We start from the raw sequence: 17,329 nt of genomic DNA on the forward strand, positions 1-17,329 counted from the left end.
ATTTAATTTTTTAATTAAATCTAGAAAATTTTGAAAAATTACATAGTCATAGTAGATGACAACACATGAAATAAAAAATTAAGAAGGAGAATTACTGTACATTGAGTTAAATTATACTGAAAATATTTCAGATATTTTAGAAATTTTTAAATTAAATGGAAAAAAAGATGATTTAACTGGGGTTTGGTAAACATTTGGATCACGATTGACCTTCTTCCTCCATATTAAACTTTGTGTAAATATTTCAAGTTTCCTTATTCACTTTAATTTCATTTTTAAACAATGTATATTTGATTTTAATCATCCAGTACCATCTGATAAATGTAATTCCGTTTAATAAAATCATGATTTTGATAAATACCAAAAGTAACTAATTCCCTCTTATATTATGATTATTTTAGTAAAGTATGGGACGAGATGAACGTTCTTCCTCTTCACATCGCAATTACTCGAGAAGTTCATGGCGAAGATCGAGCCGGAGTCGGAACCGGTCTCACAATCGGAGCTCCTCTACAAGAAGGAACAGATCAAGAAGTGATGAACGGGATAGAAAAAGATCATATTCAGATAAGCGGAGGAGAAATGACTCTCCGAAGAGCTTTTCTCCCCAGGGAAGGAAATCCAAGCCTGAAACTGAGAAATCGCATAAACAGAAAGATTCGGAATCTAAACCCTCTGATACAGTAACAAATGAGAAGACTGAAGTGGACCAGAAGAAGCTTGATAGATTGAATAGGTTTAAAAAATTGGCTGAGATGAGACAAAAGTCTGAAATAGAAAAGAAATCTGTTTCAATTAAGCTGGCACCAGTGGATGGGAATAAGAATGAAAAACGAGTTTTATCGGCTTTTCAGGGTCTTCAAGAGCCTTCGTATGACCCACAGCCCTCATATAGTGAACAAGATACCACTGATGATGTTGACCCGCTAGATCATTTCATGTCAAATCTTAACTACCAAGATGAAGTAGTCCCTGATCAGGACGATTTTGTTCAACCAAAGCAAATGGATTTTTCCAAAGTAGCTACGTTAGATGATATTCTCAAGTGGTCCAACCAAAGTCAGGATGCTATAGATCATTCAGAGGACACCATAGAAAAAACTGATAATACAGTTAATAATGTGAATAATGTAGAGAAAGAAGATGAAATAGATGAGGACGAGTTCCTATCAAAGCTTAAGGATAAAATTAAATCAGATAATAAGAGCAAAATTATTGAATATGACGATGAGGGGCTAGAGCGTTGTTTTAGTGATGATGAGTATGATCCCACAAAAGTTTCAATGGGTGGCCCAGAGTACATAGAACTCTTGCCAAAAATTATTAAAGGAGGAGGAAAGAAGGAATTGCCGAGAGTTGACCACACCAAAATCGAGTACCTACCGTTCAGAAAGAACTTCTACGTGCAGGTGTCGTCAATAACGAATATGGGCGAGCACGAAGTTGACGCGTTCAGGAGGGCCAATGGCAATATCAGAGTTTATGGTAAAAAGTGCCCTAGACCCATTTCAAGCTTTTCCCAGTGCGGACTCCCAGACCCAATCTTGAAAATTTTAGAGAAAAGGGAATATGAAAGACCTTTCCCAATCCAAATGCAGTGCATTCCAGCACTAATGTGCGGAAGAGATGTAATAGGAATAGCAGAAACAGGTTTAAAACTATTTACCATTAAATATATAATTAATATATGTGATGTTTAGGCTCTGGAAAGACTTTGGCGTTTTTGTTGCCTGCTATAAGGCATGCCTTGGACCAACCGAGTTTGCGAGAAAACGACGGGATGATAGTGCTTGTGATAGCTCCGACTAGGGAACTGGTGATCCAAATTTCAAACGAGTCGAGCAAGTTTTCTAGAGCGGTAGGCCTGAAGACGTTGGCCATTTATGGAGGCGCAGGGATAGGTGAACAGTTAAACGCACTAAAGAGAGGAGCTGAAATTGTGATTGGCACACCAGGAAGACTAATTGATGTGTTGACATTGAGCAAGGGGAAGGTGACTAACCTCAGGAGAGTAACATTTTTGGTGTTGGACGAGGCTGATAGGATGTTTGATATGGGATTTGCACCTCAAATCTCAGCTATTGTAGGGAATATTAGGCCCGATAGACAAACTGCACTTTTTTCAGCCACTTTCCCCATAATGATTGAAAATTTGGCAAAGAAAATATTGGCAAAGCCACTTCAGATTGTGGTGGGACAGCGAGGAAAGAGCGCATCACAAGTCGACCAGCACGTTTTAGTGCTGAACGAAGAAAAGAAGCTTTTGAAACTGCTTAAACTGCTGGGAGAGTGGCATGAACATGGGAACATAATCATCTTTGTTAATACTCAGTTGGAGTCCGAGCACCTGTTTAACGACCTATTGGCATATGGCTATGATGCTGGGATTTTGCATGGTGGAGTTGACCAGACTGATCGTGAGTTCACGCTAAATGACTTCAGGGAAGGGAAAAAGACCATTCTTATCGCAACTTCAATTGCCGCCAGAGGAATTGACGTAAAATCTGTTGTTCTAGTGATTAACTACGCAGCACCAGACCATTTTGAAGACTATGTCCACAGAGTAGGAAGGACAGGAAGGGCTGGTACAATTGGTACAAGTTACACTTTTCTGACACCAGAAGAGGCTTCTAAATCACATGACATAATCAAGGCGCTAAAACTGGCATCTCAGGAGGTGCCTAAGGAGCTTCTACAACTCTCACAGGCACACCTAGCAACACTGGACGGTAAAATCAAGTTCAGAGGAAGAGGATTTGGAGGAAAGGGGTTCAAATTCACAGAATCAGAACAATCTAGACAACAACAAGAAAGAAAACGTGCAATCAAACTCATGGGTATTTTTGCCACCATTATTATTCATTATATTATTATGTGTATGGTGTAATTAGTGATTAATGTTGTGTATAGGGTTGTTGGAAGGAAGTGATGAGGAAGAGGAAGAGGAAGAAGAGGAAACTGAGGAATCATTGCCGCAAAAGGTTTGTGAGATTGAGAAATAATATATTTTAGGCAATGGCGGCATTACAAACTGCCAGAGAAGTCGCTAAACAATTCGATAAAACACCAATAGTAACTTTATTATTTAGTTTATATCTATATATAACTTTATTTTAGTATCGATACAGAAATTTGGTATTAGATAAGCTATTTTATTACTAAAGTACATATATAATGTGTAGAATCAACCGACACCGATGATAAAGGGATTATCGTGTGCGGGTTATATAGACGCTAATACGGGAAAAACTATTGACGAGTTTGATATTAATAATTACCCAGAATCCGTTAGATATAAGATCACGCACAGGGAAATCCTCTCGGCAGTCCAAGAAAATACAAACGTCACACTCCAAGTCAAGGGAATGTACATCTCAGCAGACCAACCAACCAATCGACTAGGATTCGCAGGAGGAAACAAAGGCCTTTACATTGAAATCGTAGGACCCTCAGTGGTCTCAGTTCAAAGGGCAATGTATGATTTAGTACACTATTGTTATATAATTACATTTATTAATACTAATAATAATAATGTAATAATGTAGAGGAGAGTTGAAGGCAATAATTCAGTCAATTATGGCACCTCAACAGGGTCCACAGATGCTCAAACCGACAGGCCGCTATAGTGTAGTCTAAACATTACCATTTTAACTTTTGTAATATATACAATCTTCCATAATATACAATACTCACCAAATAATTTATGCCATACACATATTTACTGGTGTAAATAAAATTAATAATATTGAAATAATAATATTCTAGGGAGAAAAAAATAATTTTTCGCACAATATTTCGGAATTTTCAGTTTTTGCGCTTCCCGACACAATTTTCAATTTCTAAGCCAAAATTGGCCAATTAAATTTTTTTAATCGCAGAAATAACATTTTAAGTTTAAAGATTCTTGATGCGGGAGTTTTGAATGGATGTGTACGAGTTTAAGGATGAAGCTAAGGCCATTCCAATTCTTCCTCAGTTAATTTCGCTCGGAATTAACCACTCGCTCTGCGTTTCGAGGACAAACACCTTTACGAACTCTTCAAGAAGCAGAAAAAGGAACGATGAAGTGAAACAGACGACTTCGTACCTAAATGTGTTGTCTTGGGGAAAGGTGCCCTTTAACTGCCTAGGCCAGGGAGTAGAAGTTAATACTTCTGAGTTCCCTAGAGTCATTCCCTTCTTCAGCGGTAGAAGAGTGACTCAAGTTTCCTGCGGAGACTATCATTCCGCAGTTTTAGTGTGCTCTTCAAGAGAGAATATGAACGCTGGAACGGTGTTCACGTTCGGTCTGGGTAACTCAGGAAGGCTAGGTTATCATATTGACACCAACTCTGAAATACTGTCTCAGCAGATTGGAACAGATGACAAAGACGAACCATCATGGTGTACTCCAGTGCCACAACCAGTAGGAATGTCAATAGGGCTGAGAAATAACGTGGTAACGATTTCCTGCGGGTCAAACCACACTTTAGTGACTACAGTTGATGGCTGTATGTACTCCTGGGGAGTTGGTGCGTATGGAGTTCTCGGGAATGGAAGCGTGGCTAATAGGTATATTCCAGTCAAAGTCATTTTCCCCTACGACGACATTTTCATATCAAAGTGTGCCGCAGGTTCTAGACATTCAATGGCACTTGATCGACAAGGAAACGTCTGGTCTTGGGGTTATGGAGGTACTATCATATTAATACTATGGACACTAATACTAATACTAATAACTTATTTAGTAATTATAATAATAGTGTGATAGGAAATGGTAGATTGGGTTTGGGAAATACTAGGAGCTATTTTACGCCTAATTTGATTGAGATTTTCGACACCTATGAGGTCTTTCAAATCTCCTGTGGAGATTCACATAGTGCTTGCCTTGACAGATTTGGCACAGTTTACACCTGGGGTTCCTGTAGAGGAGGGAAACTCGGACTTGGAAACATACTGTCAGACGTTCTCGAACCAACCGTAGTCGAATCACTCAAAGGAATACACATCATACAAGTTCTCATACTAGATTCTATTTACATATTTGATATACTTAATATAAATAATTCACTAATATGATTTAATAGGTATCATGTGGAACTGGAAATACATTGGCGTTGTCATCAACTGGAAAGATATACCAGTGGGGATCGACGTTAGGATTTAATAAGCAAACAGATGGATTGATTTCACATACTGTTTACCTACCCCAACCAGTGGTTGAGACCGGATTTAAGAACATATTTGTCACCTCAGGCCCCTATAGTTTTGCAGCAATTAATATCTTCGGTGATCTTTTAACTTGGGGGTTGGGAACAGGTTATCGACTTGGTCATGGCGATTCCAAAGATCACGTAATCTATATATTAAACCACTATATATACCATTAACTAGTGTTATATGTCTAAAATTAGAAAAAGATTAAAAAATACCTAAACAACTATTATTGCTATAATGTATATTTATAGGTGATACCTAAATTTGTATCATATTTGAGAACGAGAATGTATATTGATAATTTGCTGAAAACGTATGATGAGGCTGCTTTTAAGGTTGAGGATACTGTTGAAAACGATAGTATAAACCCCTACGACGAGCGTAGAATACAGCAAATAGCGGTTGGTGATTCACATGGTGCACTACTAACATGTAATGGAACAGTTTATACCTGGGGTGTTAACAATGGCACTGGTTATAACTCAAGCAGTGAAGCCTTAGAGGTATTTACATAATATTCATAATTATGTGTAGAATTACTGTGAACCTATTTTGTTTAACCATTTTTCATCTAAAATAACTAAAATCGCGTGCGGGTCAAGTCACACCCTAGCCATAACTATTAACGGCTTACTCTTCTCTTGGGGTTCTAATGAAAATGGACAACTCGGACATGGTAATTTATACAATACTATTAATACTATTTTGGCTTAATTAGCATAATTTTATGACCAACTTTCAATGTGTTTACTCGTGACAACACCATTACAGATTATGCATTTATCTATAATTTCAACAGTATTATCGATATGTGTAAAAATTAATAGGTGATTTGAGGAATCGAGTTGTACCGGATAGTGTGAATACCATTGAGAACTGTATAAACGTATTTGCTGGGATAGATAACAGTGGTTGCATTTGTTCTGTGAGTCACGAGAATATGATGAAGGACGAGTACGGAACACTTTGGGTTTTTGGCTCATCAACTTGCGGTAAACTAGGCCTGGGCGAAAACATGACCTCAACTGTAATGACTCCAAGAGAAATTACAACCATCACCGGAGTACACTCTCTGGCTCTAGGTAATCAATAAAACCATAGAGTATTATAGGCGCAATGCACTCTTTGGCCTTAACTCATGACGGAACGCTTTACGCTTCTGGTGCAGGATCGGGAGGAAGACTTGGAACTGGAGATACAACGAATGCTTTTGTGTTTGTCCAAGTTAAAACTGACCATAAATTTGTGGCGATTGCTGCCGGATCTTCTCACTCACTCGCCATTTCCATGGAAAATGACCTATATGGCTGGGGAGAGGGAAAATACTTAACTTTGGACGAAGATTTTGTCCTCGAACCTACGATTATTAACACAATTCCTTCTTCAACGGGACAAGCTAAGATTGTCGCAGTGGCAGTGGCAGCCAATCATTCATTAGTTCTATCGCAAACTGGAAATGTATTTTACATATCTATTTAATTTTTAGTTATATAACTAATAATAATATAGTTGTCTGCTTTTGGAGATAATTCTTATGGCCAGTTAGGAGTTCTCCTTAGCATGAAAAGTTCGGCGAATAACTTTATCAAAATGGCCCTTCCAGTAAACTTAGACGAGAACATCGTCTGTATCGCAACTTCTCGATATTTCTCATGCTGCTCAAATTTGTACGTGTTTACTAATCCTACCAATAGTTTATTGTTTTAATACTAAATTAATGTTGTGTTAGAAAAGGTGACGCTTTTTCTTGGGGTCTCGCGAAGGATCATAGACTTGGAATAGGAGAAACCAAAAGCAAGATAGTTTACAAACCAACACCGGTAAGTTAATGCTAGATGATAATTTGTTAGATTGCAAACACTAATATGATTGGGGACTTGATGGACAAGTTTGAACTTGACTCTTATAAACACACTTCAATGGTATTTTAAGCTTGTAAACATATTTTTAGAGTGGATATGAGAAGATTTTGAATTATTTCCTAGATGAACTTCATTACTCAAGTGACCCTCATAGCATTAACTGGCGAAACCTTCAAATTATACTGCAAAATGAAGAAAAAATAACCAGTGAATCATCCATTAAAATATTCGAGGTATTTCATTAGTCATTAGTCATGTATGTGTGCATCTATTGATTAGGAGGATCTCGTGAAGTGTTTGAAGACTCATGTGGACTTTATTTTGAATATGAATGAGAGTTATGGTAGAGTAAGGGCTCTTCAATTTAAACTCATGTCGATGGTCAGAAGCTTTTGCTCATCTTTAAAGGGACAAAAAGAACTAACTAATTTGAAACCGATTAAGGAATCCTTTGGACCCTTCAAGACGAAACTCACTCAAATCGAAAAACTCATTGAAATACTCTTCCTACAACCAGCTTATTTCGTCAGATTATCAATGTTCTCAAAAGATTTAGACCTTGTTTCAAACATCATACATCATGTAATGCACTATTACTATTCATTTGACTATATTACTATATAATTAGTATATATGTATATTGTTGTATATATTCTATTATATTATAGGTTTACGGAGACATTCAAGTTCCAAGAATTCATAATCAGTACTTTGCTCTTTTGAGGTCTTTGTTGAGGGAAGAGACTTCATTGTTCTTTAAGCCTTCAAACCCACTTAACGCCCTATTCTCACCATTTTCAAGGATACTAAGGACCTACGCAATGAACAAATATTTCCTAGTAGAAAACGCTCATTTGTTTCTATCCAAAACTGATCAACAGTATGTCTTAACCAGATATCAATTAATATGGCTTTATAAATTTGTTTAGATCAGTTGTATCGCATTTGTTAACTTATTCTAGTCCAATTCTAATTCCCGAGGAAGGATTTGGTATTTCAACTAGTTAAAATTTATTAAATTGATTTAAATAATGTATTAGATCCTAAGGAACATAAAAAGTATAAGGAAGGAATGTCTAAGTTCGGATCATTTATAGTGTATTTGGCAACTGTGTTGTCGAAGCTGAATTTGCACAACAATATCAAGGTTCTTTTTACCCAAATGCATAATTTGGTGAGGGAAAAAATACCGGTAGAATGGGCCTCACCCTCAGTCCCACTCGAATACCTCGCAATCTTCCCCTTAATACCAGTCTTCGTTTTCGCCATAATACAACCCTTCTTCACTGATCCCAAACTCATTTCTCGTATCTATACTATATATCAGCTTTATAAATTATCAACTAAATAATATTTAATTAATGTGTAGAAATGTGTGGAATTGGTGAGATAGATGATGAGGCTTTGTTAAAGAATATGACAGTCATTTCTAGGTACTTTGACTACATAGTAAATCCAGAACTGAAGATGCCACCAATGCCGTCAGCCTTGACCTCGCTTGCACAGACGATGTATAGTAACCTTTCAAGGCTTTTTCTTGAGTATTTGAGGTCAATTCTGCACATTGAAGATAATTTCTACACAGAGATGACTATGCAGATTTTCAAGAGTCACTTTGATCTTGATTATATTAATTTAAATATTCCCTCAGATACTGTTGCAAAACTGGTGAATTTGTGCCATTCCTCAAGCCATTATCTGAATTTGTCTGCCCACGATCCCCTTATAAAGGTTATTTCAAACATTTCAGGATCTAAGAATTTGTCCTCAAATGACCATATTTATCCTACTGATTTTATCGAAAAGCTTTCAAGAAGTAACCTTTCGATCAATATTAAGGTGGATCATAGGTTTATGGCTCATGACAGAAACATGTCATTTTGCACCTTTTCAAACACTTTTGTGCCTCAGAAACTTGCATACAGACAGAGCACCTACTCTGAGGACTGCGTAAAGTTCATTTCACTGATCGTTCGGTATCTTCCTTTTGGGAAATATGACCCTTGCAAAATTTTTCAGGATGCTTTAGTTGAACTTGATGATTTGAGGATCCAGTATGGTACTTATGAGGATTTGGCTGATGAGATGTTCGTCAAATCAAAGTACTTTTCAAGTCTTAGATCACCTGATTTTAAGCGTGCCGGGATTGCTAAGGAGATTTTTGAGACAGTTCAGAAGCTTAGGAGTAATGACATAACTCCGACTTTGCTTGCTAAGACGATTTTGAAGAAGTCGCTTGACCGAATTAGGCACAGAAAATATTTGCTCAACATTTATCAGCGCCAAAACGAGATAGAACAGTGCAGGAGAAACTTCGAATCCTACGTCTCTTATAATATTCAATACCTCAATTCCTGTATTAATTCTCTCCTTTATGGACATATCGATCCTTCTATTAAAAGGGCCGCCATAAAGTACAATGTTAACTTATTTTCTTTGAACTCTAAAAAAACAATTGAAGGTAAGAAGATTGTTGATGATAAGAGGGGTGTGGCATCTTTTAAGGAACATTCATGCCTTGAACTGTACAGAAATGGTACTCTCGTACCCGATGAGTCGGTGACTACTCGCATGTTTAACAGACTAGTTATGATTTTTTCAGCCAGTATTGATAGCGGTTGTTACATTACCCTTAGTGGAATTGACCCTTCTTCAGAACAGCAGGAACACGAGTTTCTGAGTTTCGACCTTCTTCAAAAGTTCGTCGACTCCTCCAACTGTGGGTATCATCAGATCTTCACAAACCCCTCATATCCCTTTGGGATGTTCGTCATCAAAGTTTCTTTTCTTGTTGACACCTTCATGACACTAGTTAAAAATTATTAAACCTTCAAAATTTAATCTCATTAATATATATTATATATACAGTATATATAGTATAGTTATACATACTTATGTATATATACAGTGGTATCAGAATATTGATGTGTTATTATTTGAAGATGGAGTATGCGAGTGCACCTAAAATTGCGATTGTCATTCCGAAGTAGCCTAGAGTTGTGATTTTGTACCCAAAGGCCACAATTGAGCTGGAGATGAGCACGATCCTCTTTAGGGTGTTTGCAATTGCGTGCGAAACTTGGTTGACTTCTCCAAGGCAAATGAATGACATTTCGTTGCAGAGGAAGTAGCAGACGCAGGAAAAGAATGTTCTGAAGAGGACTAGGTATTTTTCCTTATTAGTCATCTTCAATGTGGCATTAGTCCAGTAGGGAACCCACTTGGTTGACTCGCTCAAAAATGCCAAAAAAACTGATCCAACTGAGGCGATTAGCGTTAATAACATATAAATGTTTGAGGACGTTAGGTTTGTTCCCAAATCGTTCTTGTTTTTCATCGTTAGCTTAGCGAAAACGCTGCGCAGTGAGCTTCCGGCGTTTGACAGCATTGCGAACCAAAATGCCACCCAGCTGAAATTTAATTCCTTAACCGACGAGAGCGCGACTCCTACGACCACTGGGACGAGTGATAGATAGGCATAAAGGTTAAGGAAATCGTCTAGGAATATCGCTGAAAACAGCGCCGTTACTACAGGCTCTGCAGACTTGACCACGTGCGTAAAGGAAACTGCACCTATGCCCATAGACACTACTGCTCCCAAATGAACAAATAGGTGGCAAAGTCCCTGTGGTAGAAACACCTTTAAAAAGACTTTATAGGACTTCAGCAAAGGTGCGCTTCTGAACCCTGTCGCCCAAAACAGAACTGCAAAAAGCCATCCAACTGTAAGTTGAAGGCAACTGAGTGTCCATGGCAACGGTATGAGGTTCAAAATTACTTTGTTCTCAATAACGTATGCCACGTTTAACAGGTACCAGCCGAAGAAAAGGCTTGCTAGTCTCCATGAAAAGTTCGGAAATGAGACGTATTTTCGAAGCACTTCAGTCTTCGTGGGAAAAGCTGAAGGAGGTAGGAGTGTGTCAAGATCTGAGAAATTACTCTCGTAATTGTAGTCTCCTTTGGGTTCCTTGGTTGGATTCTCCATTCTTCCGCTAACAAATTATTACATTCATTTAACTAAAAGGCTGAATATTATTGTTTTAGTAAAAATTATTGTTGAAGATTCCAATAAAAATAATGTTCTGGATTCGGTGTGTGTAACAAGCCTTCCAAATTTAAGTTGGTAAATAAAATAACAGTAAAAGATTTTATCAAACAATTAGATTGAAATTAATAAAGAAGATGAAGAACTAGATAAAACAAAGGATGGGTGGTGTGGTAAAAAATATTTAAAACAAAAAACAAACAGTAAACTGAAAGATATTCCAATATTGAAATAATGTATAATTATTGCGTATAATTATCCAGGGAAATAGGGGTAAGGTTGTGTAATTTGTCAGTCTCTTGATTCCATTAACTGGGGTTATTATATTAATGTAATAAATGAAATAATTGAAGAATAATTAATTAAATTGTTTAATAATATACACGCCATGAAAAAATATTTTAAATTTGGCATAAATTCTGGATGAAATTGTATGGAATCTACTCTAAATTTTTTACACATTTTACACTATTCAATTTCTCAATTTTTAAAGAAAATTATACATCAATTAATATTATTATTTTGTGTATAATAAACATAATCTAGTCTATGCTCTAAATCAGTTATATGATATTTAAACAATGGATATAGATATATTGATTTATACATAAGAATAGTTAAATAAAAAATATCTTTGATTAAATTAAAAACGGGGATCTCCAAATAAATAAAATGTAAAATTTTTCAAATTTCTGATGAAAAGAAAATTAATTTATTGAATACTGTATTCAAATGCACAATATTGGATTTATCAAATTTTTATTATGTAAATTTATAAATTACTCTAAATTTTAAGTAATTTTTATTTTTTATTTAAATTAATTTAATTTTTGCATTCCGTTCATAAAATTTGTGTTTTTGTTTTTTGGATTTTTGTGTATTGGATATGATTATATAATTCTCGTATCCTACCCTTGAAAATACAGTAATGTCGATGATTTAAAGCACTTTTATTCATGATGAATAAAATTACAAGTCCTGGTCCACTTTCGGACTTTGGATCCCTAGTGATCCAGCCTTCACGTTCAGATTCTTCCAAGCCAGAGATTGAAATCGAACCGAATACAATTAAAATTGTAGATAAAAATCCTGATAAAAATATTCAAGATGGTGAAATCAATGAAATTTCCCAAAAACTTCAATCATCGGTTTTAAATGATACAAACAAAACTAAACCCACTCAAACTCCTAATTTAACAACTGTAATGCCTTGTTATTATTATCTCCAGATATATACTTGAATATTTGTCATTTTGGTTTAGGCTCCTGTTGAAAGGAACCAGAGAACTCAAAAAATTATCGACGTATTGGATAAATCTATAGATTGGGGACCAACTCAGGTAATAATTTTCCAGTATTCCATTGATCTAGAAAAAATTATATTGAAATCTTTGATGAATGAGATTTTAGGTGATAATTGACATTGACGATACTGTAAAATCCAGTGGAGGAATTAGACTTTTTAACGTACCGCTTGGTGGAGTTGATACTCAGTACGGCCGGGGTGAATTATACCCTGGCTGTTTCCAATTTATCCTTGAACTTGCAATGCATAAAATGGGTAAAAATCGAAAACCATTACTTTTGTCAGTTTTAACGACTAGGATACCACAGGTTTGACATTCCTCCCATACTAATATAATAAATAGTAGTACTATTATACTTTTTCTATTTATTAGTTAAAAATTATACTGAGTTATACATAATATAGTCTAATATACTCTTAGGTGCCTATAACGGTAGATTCTGCACTGAATATGAGATTGAGACATGTGGCAGAGAAGAGAGGAGTTTTGAACTGGGGAATAGATTGTGAAAACAAAATTTTGTACTCCACATTAAAGGAGTGGGTTTTTAACGAGGCGAGAGGTGAGAAGAAGTTTGTGAACTTTAGAAAACTCCTCAAATTTGTCTCGAATGAAAACAGCGACGCTCGTTTTATCTGGATAGGTGACACGGGTGATAGGGATCTGGAGGCAGGAGAAATGATGATCAAGTATTTTTCTCACAAAATAAAGGCAGTTTTAATGCACTGCGTTTCACCACCAAAGGAAGGAAACGAAGGCACAATGCCAAACGATTATTACCTTAAATCAGTGCCTGTATTGTTCTTTAAAACTTATGTTGGTGCCGCAAAAAAGGCAGTTGAACACGGACTTATAAGCCATAACGCACTCTCCAGAGTACTTGTCAGAGCAGTACTTGAACTCAATGATAATACAACAACTGATCACTCCAAATGGAAAGATTTAATCAAAGATATATTAGTATCGTTATCATATCACTATTATATATAGCTATATTATTTTTTAACTAGTTATGTATAGCTATTAGTGAATGATTTTAATGATTGGTGTTAGGAAGTGGAGGAAATAGCTAACTTGAAAAAATATGAACAAGGTTTAATTGTGAGGACAAGATCAATAATTGAGACCAAAATCAGAGAATTATCGCAAAACATATCATAACAATCCTTCCCATTTTTAATGTTATAACACATTTTTATTTTACACTGTAAATATTATATAGTATGGAGTAAATTATATTTAAAAACATATAATAATTTAAAATAAATAATAATGTAAAATAAAAGGTGATTGCAGGATAAATGATAGTAAAAAGAGTAAATTTTGGAGTAGGAGGAATACCCACAATTAAAACATTAAATTGAGGGTAATTTTCCACACATTTTAAAGTTTTCAATGTAAAATATAAAGAGCCAAAAATGGCTACTCAAACCGTAGTTAGTGCAGAGATATCTCGCTCAGGAAGCAGAGATTTTGAAAATCCTGAATTGTCTACTCTATTCCTCTATTATAATGAAGGGAAACTGGCAAATAAGACTGAATTTTCGGACGAAGAAATCGTTAATTTGTTCAGTAAATATTCTAAAAGTTTCCCAGACAACGAGGGGATGTACGAGGTCTTCGCCTCGGTTTTCACCTCCAGGAAACTTTATGAACTTTCTCGTTCATGCCTTTACACTAGACTTTACTTGCTTAAAAGAGGTTCCAAGGCTTATAGTGACAGTTTGGAGTCCCTTAAATTAGTTAACGAAAAGGCGGTTGAGAATGTTTTAATTCTGCCAAAAGTGTTTCTAGATAACCTATTCTCAAGAGAATTTTCGGCAAATTTTAATAGGTGGAGGTCGAAAATGGCTTACACAGAGACATTAAAGACATCAGCATATGAAAGCTATGAAGAAAACGGAGTTTCAGTTTCAGTTTCAAAGACGACACTGAGGCCTGGAGAACTGATTCTGAAGTCCACTCCCATATCAGTGGCTCCATGGAATATCATTTATAACTTCACAACAGATTGCTTGATTAAGGGTGAAGCTAGGAAATATTGCTGTTTTCACTGTCTAAAAGTGGTGAATACGTGGTTTCACTCAGTTTCGGAGATTAGAATTGCCTGCCCCAAACATCCTTGTGAGTGCAGTTTTTACTTCTGTTCTAGAGACTGCTTTCTGAGGAACGGAGCAGTTCATGAACTCGAATGTGAACAAATACCAAAACTGCAAAAGTTTTCAGAACATTTTTTGAATCCTTCATTCGTGCTATTAGTGTCCAGAACACTAATAAAATGCAGATTAAACATGACTGATACTTGCAGGGTATCAGATTTACATAGCGAAACTAAGAACAGCAATGGTTTGATGGATTCAATTCTAAACTACGAAATTGAGTGTCTGGACTCGAGAGTTTTCCAAAATGTTATAGATGAGATCAAAAGGTTTGCCTCATTTCTGTTGGAGGAATTGGGATTTGACTTTTGCTTACATTTAACCACAAGGGAATTGACTCATTTTATTCTAGTTGTCTGGGTAAATAGTGTACCCTTTACGTCTTTTCTAAACTGTTTAAGTGAAGGGGAACCGGTGATGGGAGGGACTTTTTTCAGCCTAAACACTCTCAAGTTTAGGCAGTCTGAAACACCAAATTGCGTTGTGCATTTTGATGACTTTGGCAAGTTTACAGTTAGATCAATTTATGAGATTCCAGAAGGAAATGAACTCACCATTAACACCTGTGTTGATAAGTATACGCCTATATTTAAGCAATTAGATAAGTTTTGGTCAGTACAGTTTTTTTTATCACCCAACCAGAGTTTTAATTCCATGATAGGAGTTTGTTCTGTAAGGTGTAGAAAATGTATTCAGTCATTTTGTTACCCCAATTACACTAAATTTGACTCAGAAATGGATAACAGTATCGCTAAGCTAGGTCAATCTGAGTACGATTGGAACTGTGAAAATTGCGGTAAAGTGGAACCTGAAGACTTGGATTTACTGCAAAATAAGGCCGAAAGTATATTTAAGGAAGCTCAAAAACTTTATTTAAAGGGTGAGTTCTTAAAAGCAAGGTCGGTTTTGTTGGATTTTGTGAGCAAATGGTCTGGAGTCTTACATTTTGGCCATTATTTGCTATATAACTCATACTTACTGCTTTCTGGGATTCTTATGAACAGGCCTGGTGGGAACATTTCAGAATCTTTAGTTTACATAAGAAGGGCGATTGTGGCTGCTGATAAGTTCCTTCCAAAGGTGTGTCACGAAAGGGCTTACCTTTACGACAGATTTGGAGATTATTTACTCAAACTTAAGACGCATGTAAGGATTAAAGGTGCTGAATACGACAGAGTTAAATCTGTAATTATGAACTCTCTGTATAACTCGCTGTGGAACTGGGTTTTAATTTCAGGCACAGACTCATTTCACTCTGTTACAGCCATGCAAAAGTGCAGAAGTGTGGCCTTTTCACTTAATATTCACACTCCACCAATTGGTAGAAGATTTGTAGTGAATTTACCAATTAAATATGCCCATTTGGTTAGATTCGCAACTGGGTATAAAGTGCTTCCAGAATCTGATATTCAAATGAGTGACATTGGAAGTATGGCTTTTAGTGCAGCTCAGGGTAACGAGTTTAATGATGTGATTGTTGAGGTGTTGACTAGCGTGGATTCCCTTGGAATTAGGCAGTTGGGAACAGGCCTATCAGTACTTGGAATTGTGGCCTCGAATTTGAACCTAAACTTCTTCACGTCTCTTCTTAGTTCTTATTATAACTTTGTTAAAAGGGGTTTGGACAGTTTGGTAACTGGAAATTCGTCTAGGGAGGTTGAAATTATGAACATATTGCATAGCATATTTGGCCCCAACGAAATTGGTATAAACCTATTAATTATTCTGGCAAGTTTTACAAACACTAATGGCGAATGTGGTGTGGATATCAATGACAATAACGAAAACGTCATGGTAAAGCAATTATTTGGATATTCAGAAAAGTTCAAAAAACTGCTAACAGATTATAAAGATAAGGTTAAACCTGAAAATGTTAGTAAGGAGTTTTACTCACTACTGTCACGCCAGGATTTATTGCAGGTGAATAGGTGTACCGATGAGATTTTAGGGTGTCAAACTCCGTTACATTATGCTAGTTTTAGGGGTAAACATTGCTTAACAGAGTTTTTATTGATGAAAGGAGCTCTGGTCAACTGTTTGAACTTGGATGGTGCATCTCCATTACATTTGGCTGCCTTTAACGGAAACTACTCAGTGGCTAAAACGCTTTTAAACCACAAGCCAAGCGTTTCCGTTAGGCTGAAATCAGGAGAAAGCCCACTACATCTGGCAATTTATGGATTACACAAAGAATTAGTTACACTATTGTTGGAACATATAAACTTATTACAATGTGATAGTGATAATGGTGAGGTTGGACCGACAATTTGGCATGCACTTGTTTGTGGTATATTTCATCTTAAATCTAATTTACAAAGTGGAGAGAAGCCAATTGACGAGTTAATTGAAAGATTATCTAAGGCATTTGATGTGGTAAAAATATTACTTAAATATATTGAACTGAAAGGAACAAAGGAGATTTGGGTTTGGTGTGGTTATTTACCATCACAATTACTTGTCAAGATTTGGAGTCGTTTGTTTGAAAACCATTCTCTGTTCTCATTTCCCAGAAGGCCTCCGTCAGTCTACGTGGTTTCAAAGCTGAATGGAGTTATGGAAAAGCACTTGATGGACCTGTCAAATCCTAATTCAGAGGAAGGTGTAGGAATTTATGGATCATTGAAGGAGTGCAAATATGAAGTCAACAACTACAAGGAGCTTAACAGTAGGAATGATGCCACTTTCGCAGCGACGAGAACGTTCCAATTCCTTGTACACATTCTTAAAAGTTTAGAAGAAAATTAACACACAACACCACTC

The 17,329-nt window shown here is 36.2% G+C and overlaps 6 protein-coding genes across 6 annotated transcripts, besides 8 other annotated features; 5 read left to right on the forward strand and 1 right to left on the reverse strand.

The window, feature by feature from the left end:
• Window positions 1-407: 407 nt before the first annotated feature.
• TA05085 (RNA helicase, putative) lies at window positions 408-3,545 on the forward strand (the record flags this gene model as incomplete). The annotated part of the gene is made up of 6 exons (XM_950136.1): window positions 408-1,650; window positions 1,701-2,876; window positions 2,911-2,981; window positions 3,013-3,072; window positions 3,118-3,135; window positions 3,183-3,545. 6 exons carry the CDS (start codon window positions 408-410, stop codon window positions 3,543-3,545), a joined length of 2,931 nt encoding a protein of 976 aa, XP_955229.1.
• A 377-nt stretch (window positions 3,546-3,922) lies between these two features.
• On the forward strand, window positions 3,923-6,675 carry TA05090 (chromosome condensation (RCC1 homologue) protein, putative; the record flags this gene model as incomplete). The annotated part of the gene is made up of 7 exons (XM_950137.1): window positions 3,923-4,673; window positions 4,751-4,995; window positions 5,067-5,333; window positions 5,448-5,699; window positions 5,731-5,872; window positions 6,024-6,278; window positions 6,308-6,675. 7 exons carry the CDS (start codon window positions 3,923-3,925, stop codon window positions 6,673-6,675), a joined length of 2,280 nt encoding a protein of 759 aa, XP_955230.1.
• An 81-nt stretch (window positions 6,676-6,756) lies between these two features.
• Window positions 6,757-9,884, forward strand: TA05095 (uncharacterized protein; the record flags this gene model as incomplete). The annotated part of the gene is made up of 9 exons (XM_950138.1): window positions 6,757-6,896; window positions 6,926-7,016; window positions 7,047-7,118; window positions 7,148-7,291; window positions 7,338-7,640; window positions 7,727-7,938; window positions 7,988-8,061; window positions 8,099-8,365; window positions 8,428-9,884. The coding sequence occupies 9 exons, from the start codon at window positions 6,757-6,759 to the stop codon at window positions 9,882-9,884; spliced, it is 2,760 nt and encodes a 919-aa protein (XP_955231.1).
• A 106-nt stretch (window positions 9,885-9,990) lies between these two features.
• On the reverse strand, window positions 9,991-11,043 carry TA05100 (glucose-6-phosphate/phosphate translocator, putative; the record flags this gene model as incomplete). Its single annotated transcript, XM_950139.1, has 1 exon — window positions 9,991-11,043. The coding sequence occupies one exon, from the start codon at window positions 11,041-11,043 to the stop codon at window positions 9,991-9,993; it is 1,053 nt and encodes a 350-aa protein (XP_955232.1).
• Window positions 9,997-10,056: a sequence feature (8 probable transmembrane helices predicted for TA05100 by TMHMM2.0 at aa 46-68, 78-100, 121-143, 165-184, 191-213, 228-250, 274-296 and 330-349).
• Window positions 10,156-10,224: a sequence feature (8 probable transmembrane helices predicted for TA05100 by TMHMM2.0 at aa 46-68, 78-100, 121-143, 165-184, 191-213, 228-250, 274-296 and 330-349).
• Window positions 10,294-10,362: a sequence feature (8 probable transmembrane helices predicted for TA05100 by TMHMM2.0 at aa 46-68, 78-100, 121-143, 165-184, 191-213, 228-250, 274-296 and 330-349).
• Window positions 10,405-10,473: a sequence feature (8 probable transmembrane helices predicted for TA05100 by TMHMM2.0 at aa 46-68, 78-100, 121-143, 165-184, 191-213, 228-250, 274-296 and 330-349).
• Window positions 10,492-10,551: a sequence feature (8 probable transmembrane helices predicted for TA05100 by TMHMM2.0 at aa 46-68, 78-100, 121-143, 165-184, 191-213, 228-250, 274-296 and 330-349).
• Window positions 10,615-10,683: a sequence feature (8 probable transmembrane helices predicted for TA05100 by TMHMM2.0 at aa 46-68, 78-100, 121-143, 165-184, 191-213, 228-250, 274-296 and 330-349).
• Window positions 10,744-10,812: a sequence feature (8 probable transmembrane helices predicted for TA05100 by TMHMM2.0 at aa 46-68, 78-100, 121-143, 165-184, 191-213, 228-250, 274-296 and 330-349).
• Window positions 10,840-10,908: a sequence feature (8 probable transmembrane helices predicted for TA05100 by TMHMM2.0 at aa 46-68, 78-100, 121-143, 165-184, 191-213, 228-250, 274-296 and 330-349).
• A 1,016-nt stretch (window positions 11,044-12,059) lies between the features above and the next one.
• TA05105 (uncharacterized protein) lies at window positions 12,060-13,571 on the forward strand (the record flags this gene model as incomplete). Its single annotated transcript, XM_950140.1, has 5 exons — window positions 12,060-12,305; window positions 12,366-12,443; window positions 12,514-12,717; window positions 12,831-13,370; window positions 13,464-13,571. 5 exons carry the CDS (start codon window positions 12,060-12,062, stop codon window positions 13,569-13,571), a joined length of 1,176 nt encoding a protein of 391 aa, XP_955233.1.
• Window positions 13,572-13,828: 257 nt separating this feature from the next.
• Window positions 13,829-17,314, forward strand: TA05110 (uncharacterized protein; the record flags this gene model as incomplete). The annotated part of the gene is made up of 1 exon (XM_950141.1): window positions 13,829-17,314. One exon carries the CDS (start codon window positions 13,829-13,831, stop codon window positions 17,312-17,314), a length of 3,486 nt encoding a protein of 1,161 aa, XP_955234.1.
• Between the last annotated feature and the right edge of the window lie 15 nt (window positions 17,315-17,329).

Source organism: Theileria annulata, chromosome 3 (genome assembly GCF_000003225.4).
Source record: "Theileria annulata chromosome 3, complete sequence, *** SEQUENCING IN PROGRESS ***".
Lineage (NCBI taxonomy): Eukaryota > Apicomplexa > Aconoidasida > Piroplasmida > Theileriidae > Theileria > Theileria annulata.